The 13428-nt window shown below is 54.8% G+C and overlaps 4 protein-coding genes across 4 annotated transcripts; 2 read left to right on the forward strand and 2 right to left on the reverse strand.

Moving 5' to 3' along the window:
• Window positions 1-15: 15 nt before the first annotated feature.
• Window positions 16-2131, forward strand: CAOG_00216 (replication factor C subunit; the record flags this gene model as incomplete). Its single annotated transcript, XM_004365030.2, has 9 exons — window positions 16-104; window positions 388-498; window positions 591-617; window positions 706-773; window positions 879-976; window positions 1067-1248; window positions 1366-1601; window positions 1702-1771; window positions 1865-2131. Coding segments are annotated over 9 exons (1061 nt in total), but the record flags the coding sequence as incomplete, so codon positions are not given.
• Window positions 2132-2347: 216 nt separating this feature from the next.
• Window positions 2348-3866, forward strand: CAOG_00217 (hypothetical protein). The gene is made up of 5 exons (XM_004365031.2): window positions 2348-2385; window positions 2461-2710; window positions 2928-2997; window positions 3077-3168; window positions 3273-3866. The coding sequence occupies exons 1-5, from the start codon at window positions 2354-2356 to the stop codon at window positions 3846-3848; spliced, it is 1020 nt and encodes a 339-aa protein (XP_004365088.1). The 5' UTR covers window positions 2348-2353; the 3' UTR covers window positions 3849-3866.
• Window positions 3867-4060: 194 nt separating this feature from the next.
• On the reverse strand, window positions 4061-10460 carry CAOG_00218 (Mast4 protein; the record flags this gene model as incomplete). The annotated part of the gene is made up of 9 exons (XM_004365032.2): window positions 4061-4343; window positions 4466-4585; window positions 4664-4762; window positions 4866-5659; window positions 5778-6408; window positions 6514-6682; window positions 6787-7710; window positions 7796-7891; window positions 8004-10460. 9 exons carry the CDS (start codon window positions 10458-10460, stop codon window positions 4147-4149), a joined length of 5487 nt encoding a protein of 1828 aa, XP_004365089.1. The 3' UTR covers window positions 4061-4146.
• Window positions 10461-10871: 411 nt separating this feature from the next.
• On the reverse strand, window positions 10872-13340 carry CAOG_00219 (hypothetical protein). Its single transcript, XM_004365033.2, has 5 exons — window positions 12998-13340; window positions 12658-12764; window positions 12296-12464; window positions 11206-12212; window positions 10872-11132 (listed from the first exon to the last, which is right to left on the reverse strand). Exons 1-5 carry the CDS (start codon window positions 13324-13326, stop codon window positions 10966-10968), a joined length of 1779 nt encoding a protein of 592 aa, XP_004365090.1. The 5' UTR covers window positions 13327-13340; the 3' UTR covers window positions 10872-10965.
• Between the last annotated feature and the right edge of the window lie 88 nt (window positions 13341-13428).

Raw genomic sequence — 13428 nt, forward strand, 5'->3', positions numbered from 1 at the left:
ACTCTTCTATTTGAACCATGGCGCTCTGGGTGGACAAGTACCGACCAACCAACCTCGACAAGCTGGACTACAACTTGACGCTCTCCAAGCAGCTCAAGCACTTGGTACGTCGGCACACATCAGAAAAAGCGCTTGCTTTGCTCGACATGGCGGGCTGCTGTGGATGCGGCGATCGTGTGAGATCAGCTCCCAAAACGGCGGGGAGGAAATTTTGGCGGGAAATCCGCCATCTCGCCTCACCGCGGGCGCTTGCTCGTTCAACAAGCTGTTCGACGGCTCTGTTGCCCTTAGCACATCGCAGCACAAAACCAGCTTGTTTGACGACTTTGCGCAATGCTCGCGCTGGCTCGAGACTCACCTGCGCACGCTGTTCCTGGTTTGATGCAGGTTTCTGCGGGCGACTTTCCACACATGATGGTGTACGGACCACCTGGCGCAGGCAAGAAGACCCGCGTCATGTGTCTGCTCCGAGAGCTGTACGGCCCCGGTGTTGAGAAGGTAAGGCGAGCGTGCTTCTGCTCGGGGCAACGAGCGTCGACAGTCTGTTCAAGTTGAGCTCACTCTTGTTGATGCTGGATTGATTCCCACAGCTCAAGGTTGAACATCGCACGTTCAAGGTATGTGTCATAGCGGCTGTTTTGCAAAAAGCATCCGAGTGCGAAGTTCTGACTTTTTTTTTTTTCTTTGGGTTTGTGCTGAACTCAGACTCCTAGCGATGCCAAGCTCGAAATCATTACCATTGCGAGCAACTATCACATTGAACTCAATCCCAGGTATGACTGCTGGGTTCTGCTAGAATACGATGGAGCTTGAACGAGGAGGCAATGGATTGCGATGCTGACAGTGTTTCATGTCGTTACTCTGTTATTCTCCCTCAGCGATGCTGGTACCCAGGATCGCCTGGTTGTTCAGGACATTCTCAAAGAAATTGCCTCGAGTCATCAACTCGATACACAGACCCAGCGTTCCTTCAAAGGTAATAGCCACCCCCGAAAACCTCGAGTTGTCTGTTTTCTGCGATCGTGCCTCTCTCACTTTGTTGCTTTCCTCGTGTTGCATGCTCCAGTCGTCGTCTTGACGGAGGTGGACAAACTCTCCAAGGACGCGCAGCATGCGTTGCGTCGAACGATGGAGTTGTACGTTTCCACATGCAGGCTCATTCTCCTCTGCAACAGCACTTCCAAAGTCCTGTCTCCCATTCGCAGTCGCTGTCTCGGTATTCGAATTCCAGCCCCCACTGTTCCAGAGGTATGGGTTGTCTTCATTTTGTTGTTTTTCATGCCAGCAGACCGCTTTTTTTGGTTGTTTTTGTTTTTGCGACGAGATCACCTGATTTCTCTCCCCCCCTCGGGTTCGTGATGGCAGATTGTCACCGTATTGCAGTCAATCGCGCGCAAGGAGGGCATTAGCGTGAGTGGCGATTTTGCGACGCGTATCGCAGAAAGCAGCGATCGCAATCTGCGAAAAGCCATTCTGTCGTTTGAAGCGTGCCGCGTGCAGCAGTATCCCTTTGTGTCCAACCAGCCCATCCAAAAGGCCGACTGGGAGGTGTATGTGGAGCAAACTGCGAGCGAAATTCTTGGCGAGCAATCTCCAAAGTGGTGAGTGTGCGGTTGTTTTTGGTTGTTCGTTCCAAACACAAAGCGCCTCAAAACGTTTTGGGGCTCATTCAATTTGGCTTGGCTCTCCTGCACCACACAGCTTGCTGGCCGTCCGTGGCCGAATGTACGAGTTGTTGAGTCACTGCATTCCTGCAGACATCATCATCAAGGTATAGTAGTTTTTGTGAAACTGACAAGTTTGATTTTGATGGAATGGCCACAAACAAGTCAACTCACACATGAGTGATGATGATTCGCTTTAGTCCTTGACAAACGTGCTGCTGCGTTCGATCGACCGCTCACTCAAGATTGAGCTCGTCCAATGGGCCGCCACGTACGAGCATCGTCTGCAGCTCGGCAGCAAGCCCATTTTCCACCTTGAAGCCTTTGTCGCCAAGTTCATGAGCTTGTACAAGCGATACCGTCTCAATCTGGGATACTGAGGGATGCTTGCTTTGTGTTTTCGCCATCTGCATGTTTGACGATTGTTATTCTGTTGTTCGTTCAAATCGACGTTCGAGTATCACCGATTGCCTTGCTAGCGTACATGTCAATTGCATTTTAATCTTGGTTTTTTTGGGTTGCCTGCATGCTTTGTGCGACCAAAAAGCGATGCAATTGTTTTTCGTCTTTTGTTGAAACAAGTCCTTTTTCGTTTGTGTTGTTGCGAATCAATTGGATACAGCTCTGAGATATTTATTCTTAGTCGTCAGTCGGGTTGCACCCCCCAATTCACTCTTTTCTCTGCGCGAATGGGACAAGGCAATTCGACTCCAGCAGATCAGTAAGCATCAAAAGATTGTCAAACTCAAGTTCAATTTTCTCACAACAACCCTGGTTTTTTTTTTTTTTTCGTCAGACGAGGCTATCATTCAAGCAGCGGTGCTCAACAACATCATCATCATGGTGGCGACGGTGCTGCTGGCGCTGGTGACGCGGCCGACCCCGGTGTGATTGTCGTCAACCCAGCCGCAAGTCCGAGCGCCATCATTGCGTCGCAGATCGCTGCAGCACACGCAGCAGTCACTGGATCTGCGTCGCTCTCTGCTGCTGATCTGGCTGCGCTCTCATCCACCGCCGAGATCCAGGCACTCCACGCACTGCCAACAGTAAGCGGCGAAGCGGACTGACCAAAAGCGAAAGCCCCCTCTCTTCTTCCCCATTCCCTGCCCCCCCTCTCGCCTCGGGTGGCTTGCGGGGAGCGTCATAGAGTGATGCTTGCAGTTTCTGCTTGCTATCGTTGGTGTGGCTGGTCGCGAGGCCTCGGTCGCCTGGGGGCGCGCTGATGAATATCTCGCTCACTCACTCGTCATGCTGCTGTTACAGTTTCTGCCAATATTGCGAAGCGCCATTGACAACAACTGGTACCTGTCATCGCGAGACTTTGAGTCAGTGGGTATGTGAAATTCGTCAAAAAGCAAACTCCAGCAAGTCCGGAGACGCGGCATTCGATACTCATCGTTCAATTTCTGCAGATGTCCAGCTCGAGTCTTCAGCCATCATGACGTTAGCAAGTCGAACTCAGCAGCACTTTGCGCATTTGGCCGATCGCGTGTCGTCCGAGCAGGTGAGTTATGACCCAATCTTTGTTCGCAACAAGCAAAAAGCCGGTTTGTTTCGGTTGGTCGCGCCCTGTTGCTGACCTTTTTTTTTTCTCTTTCGTGCAAATAGAACGCAATCGATGAATCCATTCGACGAACAGAGGTCGTCACCGCACGCGCATCGGCTGCGCTGGCACAACGACAGAAAAACGCCACAAGAATGGCGGGTGCTGCCGCCGAGATACAGTCCATGATCAAAACGCTCACATCACTGCAAGCGGCGACGCAACGATTAAGCGAGTCTTGTCGGCAGTTAAATGCTCTCTTGCCGGAATCGGTGCAAGAGCCTCTGAATGGGCCGTCCCCGACTTCTGTGTTTGCTGCCACTGCGTCCAGTTTGGCGTCACCGGTGCCGACGAGCACGCCGTCTTCTGGAAGCGCGCCTGTTCGCCGCCAGTTGATTCCTCCGGCCATTGGCATTGATTTGTATTTTGACGGGTCGTCCCCGAGGTCTCCCTCCAAGAGCCAACGCAGCTCCGCCGCTCCGTCCCCAGCTCCGAAAGTGATCGACAGGGCAAGTCCCGTGCCAGAAGCCACTCCTCCAGAGGCTCCTCCTGTTCCTCCGTCACCAGCGCCGTCTGTTGCCGATGATCCAATTGTGTTTGATGAGCTGAAAGAGGCATTGTCATCCAACATGCAAGAATAGAAAAGAAAAAATTCAGTGTTATGATACAACTACAACATTTTCAACGCAACTCAAACGTAGCAAAAAGAAAATTCAACTACAAGATCATCAATACCACTCAAGCATCGAAATAATAAGAAAGAAAAAACAAAAACAAACGGACCAAACTAAACGAGTCAAAAGGTGAAAAGACTTTTGACAGATTCCCAAAATGGCAAAAATAGGGAAGGAAATAACAAGAGAAGAATTAGATCACGAGCGACCACGAGCGAAAACAGAAAGGACGAAACCACAACTCGTCCATATGACGATAACAACGCTACACGTCGCTCGTGCGGTCCTCAGAGGTGACAGCCTCGGGGAGCATGGTCGCGGAAACGGAGGGATTGAGGAATGAAAACCTCGAAAAGGCAGAGTGCATTTCAGTCAGCTTGTCGTCCGTGTTGGGCTCGGAGGAGCCAGGGTGACGGTGCGGAGACGGGCTTGTCGCGCGGTCGGGGTAACGGTCCAAACGAGCTGTTGGCGTTTTCAGCAAAACCAAATCGAACACACACATTGAATACAAGCAAAGCGCCGATCACCATGCACATTGAGCAGTGGGGGTGAAGCGACCACGAATGAGAAATCCAAAACCGTACTATCGAAATATTTTGTGTCATCTTCCGAGTCCAGGACTGGCACAAACTCTACGCGCTGCATCAACAGCGAATCCCAGTCCAGCAACTCAAAGAATGCCGTCGATTTGACTTCATCGGCACCTGACACACACATCATCAAGTGAGCAAAGGGAAGAAGACAAACCAACAAATAGAAATGTAGCCGAAGCATCGTCGTACCATTGTGCCCAAGCCGATCTGTCGGATTGTAGGCGAGCAGACGTGAAATGAATTCTTGCGCAGCAGGACTGCACTCTGACAGCTCGTCAGCGTCAATCTCTGCAGCAGAAACAAACCAAAAAAAAAACCCAAACGTTTGAGCCATGGCCAACCATCCCAACTGCAACAATCTTGACAGCAACATCCGCCCAGATCTACAAACCTGCTTTTAACGTGTCTCGGAACAACTCTTCGACACTGTTGCCCCTGAACGGTGGCACTCCGGTCAGGAACTCGAAGGTCATCACACCCAAAGCCCACCAGTCCACTTCGGGACCAATAGCTGAGCCGAGAATAATTTCGGGCGCCATGTAGTCTGGCGTGCCCACACATGGCGCAGCGCGATGCTGCGACTGCGCATGCGCAGAAGAGCCAGTTGTTGTTGTTGCGCCCCCACTCGCTGGCACATGTGGCGGAAGGGCTGTCTCGGCCATGTCAGAAGAAAAGCTGCTGTCAAACGACATGTTGGCGCCTTCGGAGGTCTGGCGCGAGTGGCCTCGCTCCATGCTGAGACTGCGCTCGTACAGCGTGGCCGTGCGATTCACCAAGCCGATTTGCGACAGGCCGAAATCGGTCAATTTGATGTGGCCATTTTCGGTGAGGAGCAAGTTGTCCGGCTTGAGGTCGCGATGAATAATGCCATTGGTGTGAAGGTACTCGACCGCCAGCACAGTCTCGGAAACGTAGGTTCGAGCCATCTCTTCCGAAAACGCCCCAAGGGCCTTGAGCAACGTCGCGCAGTCACCGCCTTGGACAAACTCCATCACCAAGTACAAGTGGTTTTTGCTTTGGAAGGATGCAAACATGGACACGACGAACGGATTGTTGGCCACCGCCAAGATGTCGCGTTCGGCCAAAACATTCTCGACCTGGTTTCGGAGAATCATTTCTCGCTTTTTGAGCGCCTTGATGGCGAAGAGTTCGTGTGTTTCCTTGTGTCGAGCCAGCAACACCGAGCTGCGAACGAACAGTCAAGCAATAAAAAATCGGTGAGCCGAAGAAGAACAAGGCAGTAAAACAATTCAGACCTTGTAAATAATCTCCCTTCAATCTCCAGCACACAATCACCACTTACCCGTACGCGCCTTTACTAATAAGCTTGAGATAGTCAAAGTCCGACTTGCGAGGCACGCGTGGAGGCAATAGACGGCGCCCGAGAGGGATTTCACTCGGCGCCGCCGAAGAAAAGTCCGAGACTGCAGCGGATAGCTTGAAGCTATTGGACCGCGAGGCCGCGAATGTGGCTGTCGCTGCTTGTGCAGCTGTCGTGTTGGCGATGGACGAGCGGCTGGAGGTTGCAGAGGAGAATGGCGTGCTTTCGTCCTCGCCCTCTCCCAACGACCCTTCTTCTTGCAGCCCAGCAAGGAGGCCGCTTTTGGCAAACTGAAGTATGGATTCGCTCTGTCGGAACAGGAAACTGGCGGGAGCAGGTTCATTTGAGTATCCTTGGCCCAGACTCGCCGCTGCCGAAGAGCGCAAGTGTGGCTTGAACGAGGCAGAGTGCTGCTCAATGTTGGTGGCCAGCCCTCTGGATGGCGAAGGAGGACGAACCCCAGCAAGAGGGTTATCTCCAAGAGGAAAGCGCCGGGCGAGAGGATTTTCCCGCATGTTCAGCCCCGATTGCGACCGAAGGATGTTCAGGCGTGCCATCATGGCATCGCGCTGCTGCTCGAGCGTGTCAATTTCCTTGCTATACCGTCCAGTCGCTGTTCAGAGTGAAGCGGGCAAATGAGATACGAGAAAGTTGAGCGATTCATCATTCTCATCATCAGAATCAACAACCAAAAAAACAGGGAGGCATGAGCGGGTACCATAATCTGGCATTTGCTCGAGCGCTGCAATTTGCGTTCCAAACCGTTCGAGACGCAGCATCATGCGACTTGAAACATACTTGGCAGGATCGAACGCTTCTAGATCGATGGTGCGTCGAGCTTGTTCTGGCGAGGCGAGCGAGCGGTAGTAGGCTTCTGGATCGAATTCCTGCGAGACGAAGAACAAGAATGTGAACACACACGCCACACTCCAACAAAGACACGAGATAAAGCCACATCCCCAACCAACCCAAATGCACATCAACAACTAACCAAACACTCAATCAGCCGAGCGGGACGGGAGCAAATGTACAGCAGCTCGCGGGCAGAGCGGAGAACGAGGGGAAAGCGGCCAGCAATCGACTCCAAAAACCCATGGAGTTTGCTTAGGAAGGGACGCAGCACGTAACCATTCAAGCGATTCTCGGTGGAAATCGCCAAAAGATCGGTTGCAAAGGCCGTCAAGCATTGAAGCAATCGCGTTTCAGAGCGTCGGTCCTCAACACTCATTCGGCGTGTGGCAGTTGGGGTTATGCTACGCCGTCGCAAGGTCACAGGCGAATTGAGCGAGGCAGTGCTGTTGTCCGCCAGTGCTGGTATCGAGCCGGTCGAAGCAATGGGCGACGTGCCATCATGAAAATGGTGGATTTGGCTGGAAGACGTGGTTGGCAGCGGCGACTCAGGCCGCGAGGAATCGTCACGACTGGAACGGCCTAGGGCGAGGCGAGGACTGACCAGGGGCTGCTGCGAGGCGCTCGAGTAGGCAAGCGGCGAAGTGGCGGGCACAAACACATTCAATTCGCTCCTGGAGGTGCTACCGGTTGGCGTACCGGCGGAAACAGGCGACCCAGCCACCACGCCAATCATTGGAACGGACTGAGTTGTTGCAGGCGCCGAGGCCGGTGGCGGGGGTGTGGCTCGCCCGGTCATGCCAAGCAAGTTGTTGATAAGCGTGGACGACGTCAAGGGTGGTACGGCCGTCCCAATCGCAGACGGGGCAGTCACGGTGCCTGCAGCCGTGGCACTGCGCGTGAGCGGTGAGGGTCCGTACGGCGAAAGATTCGAAAGGCTTCCACTCCGACTCAAGGCAGGCGACGCCGACTCTTCCATCGTTTGCGCCAAAGCCTGCGACCGGTGTTCGGTGGTCACAATGAACTGGCCAAGTTGCTTTTCAAGGTGAAGCTTCACCTTGGGGAACTGAAGAGAGGGAGAAGTAGAAATAACATTTGTCAGGTGCGTTTTTCAATCACAAACAACAAAAAACTCATGCGCGATGCCTTACCGTCGTGCCAAACAAGGACAATCCGGCATCCACATCCAGTCGTCGCACAGGACTCAGGCTGCGAGCTCGAGGCGAGCCCAGCTCAGTGTCTTCGCCCTGTGTGAGTGGTGCAGCAGTGGTTTTTGTGTTCGTGTTTTTGAATGTGGCAGCACATCAACAACAACAACAACACCACCTCGCCTCCATCCCATCAACCTGTCAATGTTACCTCGGACGGCCGCCGTAGACGACGTCGATTTTCGATCGAGTGAGAGCGGCCACGGAAGCTGCCACCTTCTTCCTCGTCCAGAGCAGCGCTGCTCCCGCTGTCCCCCGAAGACCGACGAGGCGGCGAGTCGCTCGATATTGACGTGATGGATGCTTGGCGTCCATGCCCAGGCATGCTTCGCCGCCCCAGCGTGCTGAGATTGGAGTTGCTCGCGGATATTCCGCTCGTGACACCACCCATTGCGGGTGCGCCTTTTGCCGCAGGGCGAATTGCAGCTCCGGGTGTAAGCCCATCGAATGGGAAAAAGCTGAGCGAGGACTCTACTTCCACGGCGGATCGAGGGGATGGAGAGGCAAAGCCGGGGGCACTCGCGCCGCGCAGTCCCGCGCCAACGCCAGTGTTGCTGCTGCTGCTTGGCCGAGTGGAGGCTTTCGGCGGGGCGTCGAGCTGCAAGCTGGGCAAGGAGGGTTCCGATCGACCGAGGAGCTGCTTTCGCCGCCAGCTGCGCTCTTCGTCTGAAAATGCAGGAGACGGCGCAGGCGACATGTTTCCGCCTGAAGGTGACATTCGGTCTGACGCAAAGAGCGTTGCACCAAACCGTGGAGGCGCCGGGGTCTCGGACTCTGGCACGGGGTCGAGTGATTGGTGATACTGACTTGAGGCTGGGCCGTCCATCTCGGAAAAGAGGGAATTGATCGAGCCCGTGCTGGCGGAGGACATGGACGAAAGCGAGGCGGACGAAAACGACAAGTTGCTGTTGGCATACGACCCTGGGAGTTGCAGTGACTGCGACGATGCAGAGGCTGAATGTAACGAGCGAGGGGCTGACGATGGTGGCTGCTGTGCCGGCGTGGTTTGGTGTTGGTCGAAGGATGATGACGGCGCTGGCTGCTCTGTCGAGATGGTCGGCATCGTTGGCAAAGAAATCCGTTTGGAGGAAAATCGGGACGTTGGCGAAACGCTTCGCATGGTCGGCGAACTCAGCGAAGGGAGCTGCTTGGCAGTGGCGACAGGCGACGCATAGTTGGTTGGCGTCTGGCTCGAGCTGCTGCTGGTGAGCGACAGGATAGACCCGTTGCCTCCGGAAAACGCCGTGAGCATGCCGTTATTGAGACCACTGATGGGTGGCGAGTCGTTCGCTCCAGGATGGTACTGGCGCACAATTTGATCGACAAATTGCGTCGAGGAAGTTGCTGCTGGAGTTGAAGCTGCAGCAGCCGCCGTAACAACAGCAGGAGCAGCAGCAGCAGCAGCAGCAGCAGCAGCAACGGCACCTGGTGGGATGTTTGCGCTAGTACCAGCAGCAGCAGCAGGCGTCATCAACTCCATCGATTCGAGAGGGCGAAGTAAGAGCTCGCGCTGATGCGCATAACTCGCAGCTGCTGCCGCTGCTGCCGCCGCGTGCTGCGACTCCATGCGAGGCGAGCCCATCACCTGAGGCGACAATGGTACAGTATCAATGTCCGTGACGGCATGTGCAGCTGCTGCGACACTCGGCGTGGCAGAAGCAGCGGCAGCGGCAGAGGCAGAAGCAGTTGCTCCGTCAAAGAAGGAAATGGGATTGCCAGAGTACGTGTTGGACCTCGGCTTGATGCCTCTTCGGCGAACAGGGCTGCGCTCTCCACTGCTGCTGCTGCTGCTGCTGCTGCTACTGCCCGTGCTAGGATTGGATGTGCTGGTTATTGCCGAGGAGTTGTTGGTGGTGGTCGTGGTGGTAGTGGTGGTCGTGTTGGCAGAGGGAGTCAAAGTCGGAATGGCGGTCGAAGCGACAAATTGGGATTGTTGTGGCCGCTCAGATGGCGAACATTGGTCTGCCTCGGTGGCGGGTTGGTGGCCACGCTCGACTGCCTGCTGGGATGGCTGGTGCTGCTGTGGTTGGTGTGGCGACGGTCCAGCGACCTGCGCGGACGAGCCAGTAGCGCGAGCGGAAGCACTAACGTCGTCGTCGGCGGCGTCGTTATTGTCGGCGTTTGCGTTCGCGTTGGACGAGATGACGCTCAGCGGCGCATGTCGCTTGCCCGGTCGACTGGGACTCGCACTGCTGGTGCTGGTACTAGTGCTGGTGCTGCCGGCGCCGTGTACGTCCGAGACGGTCGCCGCGTCGACGGACATGGATGTCGTTGGTCGAGTCATCAGGGCGGGTCGTGCATCATCGGAATGGGTGTTGATTGCCAAACCCGCCACTTGCGTACCAGATTCGTCAGCCAGCCCCGACGACAACGACGACGGCGCCGCCACTACAGTCTCAAGTGCGGGCGCTGCTGCTGCTGCTGCGAGTGGGGCAAGCGAGGCGGCGGGTGTGGGCCGTGCTGTGGCGGCGGCGGCGGCAGAAGCGATGACGGCCTTGGACGACAGCGAGGAAGTGGAGAAGGAGGACGAAGCCGGCGCTTCTTGCTGCTGCTGCTGCTGCTGCTGCTGTTGATGCGGTGCGCCAGGCCGCCCAGCGTCGTCCTGCATTCCTCGTGCTGTATTTCAGCTGGTCACGTTTGTATGTTTGTTGGGAAGTGGGATGGAATTGAAAAAAAAAAAGACTTCCAAAAAAAAAAAAAAAAACTGAAAAGAAAAAAAAATGTCGAAAAACAAAAATCTCGCGACTGGAAAGCAGAAAAAAAAAAAGTAAACAGCAAAATGCTATGCTTTCCGGTCTGGTGTGCTGCTGGAATCCTGGCGAGGCGAGAGCAGTGGCACCGTTGCCGAGGCGTGCAGTAGCCCTATGCAAGGCTTGGCCGAGTACAGTGCGTTTCTCAAAGTCGATACAGTAATTATGGGGTAGCAGCAAATTGCGCAAAGGCAAATTTCCGCTTTTGTGCACCGCGCCGTACTCTGATGGAATCAACGTTGTCCACACAACAATGAGACGAAAACAACGCACACCCGAAGTTTGTTGTATTAATTCCGTGTTGTTTGGATTGTATGGGACAATCAGAAAAAAAAATCGACCGAGATCAAACTCAACAATAAACTAATCGGTTCGCGCAAGCTTGCGCAACAGTTTGTCATGGCTGGGGCTTAATCGTACAACGCCAACACGTTCGCCATATTGCGTCCCAAAGTACATGAAGCCATCAGAGTAGGAGACAGACGTGGCATACCCGAGGGAGGTTCCGTCAAACTTCAATAGCGGAAAGCCTGCAAAAAATGTTCCAAGCATCACAGTCAGAAACCACCACCCCCCACGTAGCTAGCACTCGCACCCACTCACTTTGCATGGTTGGAAGATGAACGACATGAAGCTGCCATGGCATGTCGCAAGGATCTCGCCCTAGGGCGCACAATGCGGCCTTGAGGGTACTCGCGAGCGTGTTGGAGCGGCTGACAACGAGAACCGCCGAGCCGCCGAAATGCGAGATGAGCTGAACTTCCACGGCGCTCTGCTCCGACACTGCGACGCATTTGAGATCGCTCGTGTGCACGGGCTCGGTTGGCGGCCAATCGGCTTGCTGAAGGAGAGAGTTGGGCATGATTTGCGGCAAGTCAACGCGACAAAGCTGGTGGTAGTTGCCAAACACGAGTCGACCGGCGGCCACCATGATCCCAGCTGGGACACGGGGCACCGGCTCGCCGAGATAAACATGCCTCCATCGCGCCTGTGCGACAGCCGCATCAAACGCCGAACGCGATGCGTGCAACGGCTGAATGTCATCAGCGGTGGTCACGTTGTCGCTGGCAGCAAACGGTGCAGGCGCAGACCAGATGCGCAAATGGCCCGAAGAGAGACCGAGCCATGCACCCGTTATCCGTCCCATGAGCGTGGCCATCGTGCTGGGCGGGCCTTGGTCGTTTCCCGACACAACCACTGCAGGGCCTCCGCTGTTTCGCCGTCCAGCCGTGACCGCATCGAGAATGTCGACATCTCCAGCATTCATTTGCCGATACACTGGGACGCATCCCATCCAACGCAACGACGATTCTTCGACGCTCGCGCTCAGCGGGGCTTGGTGGGCTCCTCCGAGCGCATCCGATTGTCCAACGTTGTCTGCAGAGCCATCCCATCCGCCAATCAGCTCAAACACTTCAATGGCCGAGCGAGCCGTGGCCTGGTTGACAACGACAACGGTTGTGACTGATCCGCGATGTTGCTCGGCGATGAAAGGGCCGTGTCGTCGAGCAAAAGATGTGGCGGGCAAGACTTGTACGCCCAGCGAAAGTGGTCGAAACTCTGCTCCGACTGGAGGAGAAGCACACCCTGGCACACCGAGCAGGAAATCACTGCGAGGTGGATCCAAAAGCGGCGTGTTAGAAATGATCGGTCAAAGCTGTGCACGCACAATCCCGTCAGTGAAAATACAAACCTCAATTGAGTCTGAGATGAAGGCGTCGGCCATAGCAGCTGAGAGTATCCATCCACATACGCCTGGAGGCCATACTCTTCGGCGTCAGTACTTGTTCTCCCATCAAAGTACGGATGTTCGTGGCGGATGGCAAGCAGCAGCGTCTTGTTGTTGGCAAGTCGGATTGCCTCTGGTATCATAAATCAGTTGAAATATACAGTCGACAAACCAAGTGTGCAATACGATGAGATTGCAGCCTTTGCATTGAATGATTCAGTGGAGGGCGTGAAACTTTACACGACTTTTTTTTTTTTCTTCTTCGTTTTGAGATTTAGATCTATCGCGTGGCTGGTGGCAACCACGACCATAGATGGACGACATACCGAGATCTACAGGGTTGTGGAATCCACAGAGCGATCCGAGGGCATTGTACTGGTCGAGCTTGCCCGTACAGCTGTCGCTGAGCGGCGTTGGAGGGTTGAGGAGCATCCTGTCAAATTCATTGTCAGATTGTCATAACGATTACTGACGCGCACACCATAAAATACGACACAGCAGCAAATCTCCCCCGTCTCCCCCCTCCGCTCATCCATGTTCGGGACAGGATTCAACGCGCCAGTACGAATCGGCTGCGGGCGTGCGGCGAACAAGGCGAAAGGGGTGGCCAGACGACAAATCGGAGCGGGCGACATGCACCGCAAATCAAAGTCGCACGACGCTTACTGTGCAGGGAGCGAGTTGGGCAGGAGCAGCTCGAATGAAAGGCAAAACAACAGCAGCAAGACGAGTCCGAGAATGCCCCGATCGAGGAGTCGGAACAGCTCGTGCGCCAGTCCGCCGCGCGCTGGGTGGATGACGCTCGCTCGTGGAGGAGCACCACTGCCAGCATTCAGACCACCGCTCTTCCGACTATTGTGAGCAGATGCAGCGTTTGATGAACTCGCGTGGTTGCTGGAGTTGCTGGAGTTGCTGGAGCTGGAGCTGGCCTTGCCGGTGTCGTTGCCGCTGACAGCGTTCGCCGATTTCGCCTTTGTTGACGACGATGGTGGCATCGATCGGATGGTCAAAGGGAGAGTAGCTCTTCCTTCGATACGATGTCAATGTACTGAAATTCGAGTTCCACAGAGCAAAACAAAAATAATTCAAGGTGCAGT

Source organism: Capsaspora owczarzaki (assembly GCF_000151315.2).
Source record: "Capsaspora owczarzaki ATCC 30864 unplaced genomic scaffold supercont2.1, whole genome shotgun sequence".
Classification (NCBI taxonomy): Eukaryota; class Filasterea; order Ministeriida; family Capsasporidae; genus Capsaspora; species Capsaspora owczarzaki.

What these genes read in the sequence shown, in the direction of transcription:
- CAOG_00219 (XM_004365033.2), bottom strand. Translation starts at nt 13,326, where the DNA reads ATGCCACCATCGTCGTCAACAAAGGCGAAATCGGCGAACGCTGTCAGC. An exon ending in CCCAACTCGCTCCCTGCACA is followed by an intron (nt 12,765 to 12,997) that starts GTAAGCGTCGTG and finishes TGAATTTGACAG; the next exon opens with GATGCTCCTCAACCCTCCAA. An exon ending in TCATCTCAGACTCAATTGAG is followed by an intron (nt 12,213 to 12,295) that starts GTTTGTATTTTC and finishes TCCACCTCGCAG; the next exon opens with TGATTTCCTGCTCGGTGTGC.
- CAOG_00217 (XM_004365031.2), top strand. Translation starts at nt 2,354, where the DNA reads ATGGGACAAGGCAATTCGACTCCAGCAGATCA. An exon ending in AATTCGACTCCAGCAGATCA is followed by an intron (nt 2,386 to 2,460) that starts GTAAGCATCAAA and finishes TTTTTTCGTCAG; the next exon opens with ACGAGGCTATCATTCAAGCA. An exon ending in GCGAGACTTTGAGTCAGTGG is followed by an intron (nt 2,998 to 3,076) that starts GTATGTGAAATT and finishes CAATTTCTGCAG; the next exon opens with ATGTCCAGCTCGAGTCTTCA.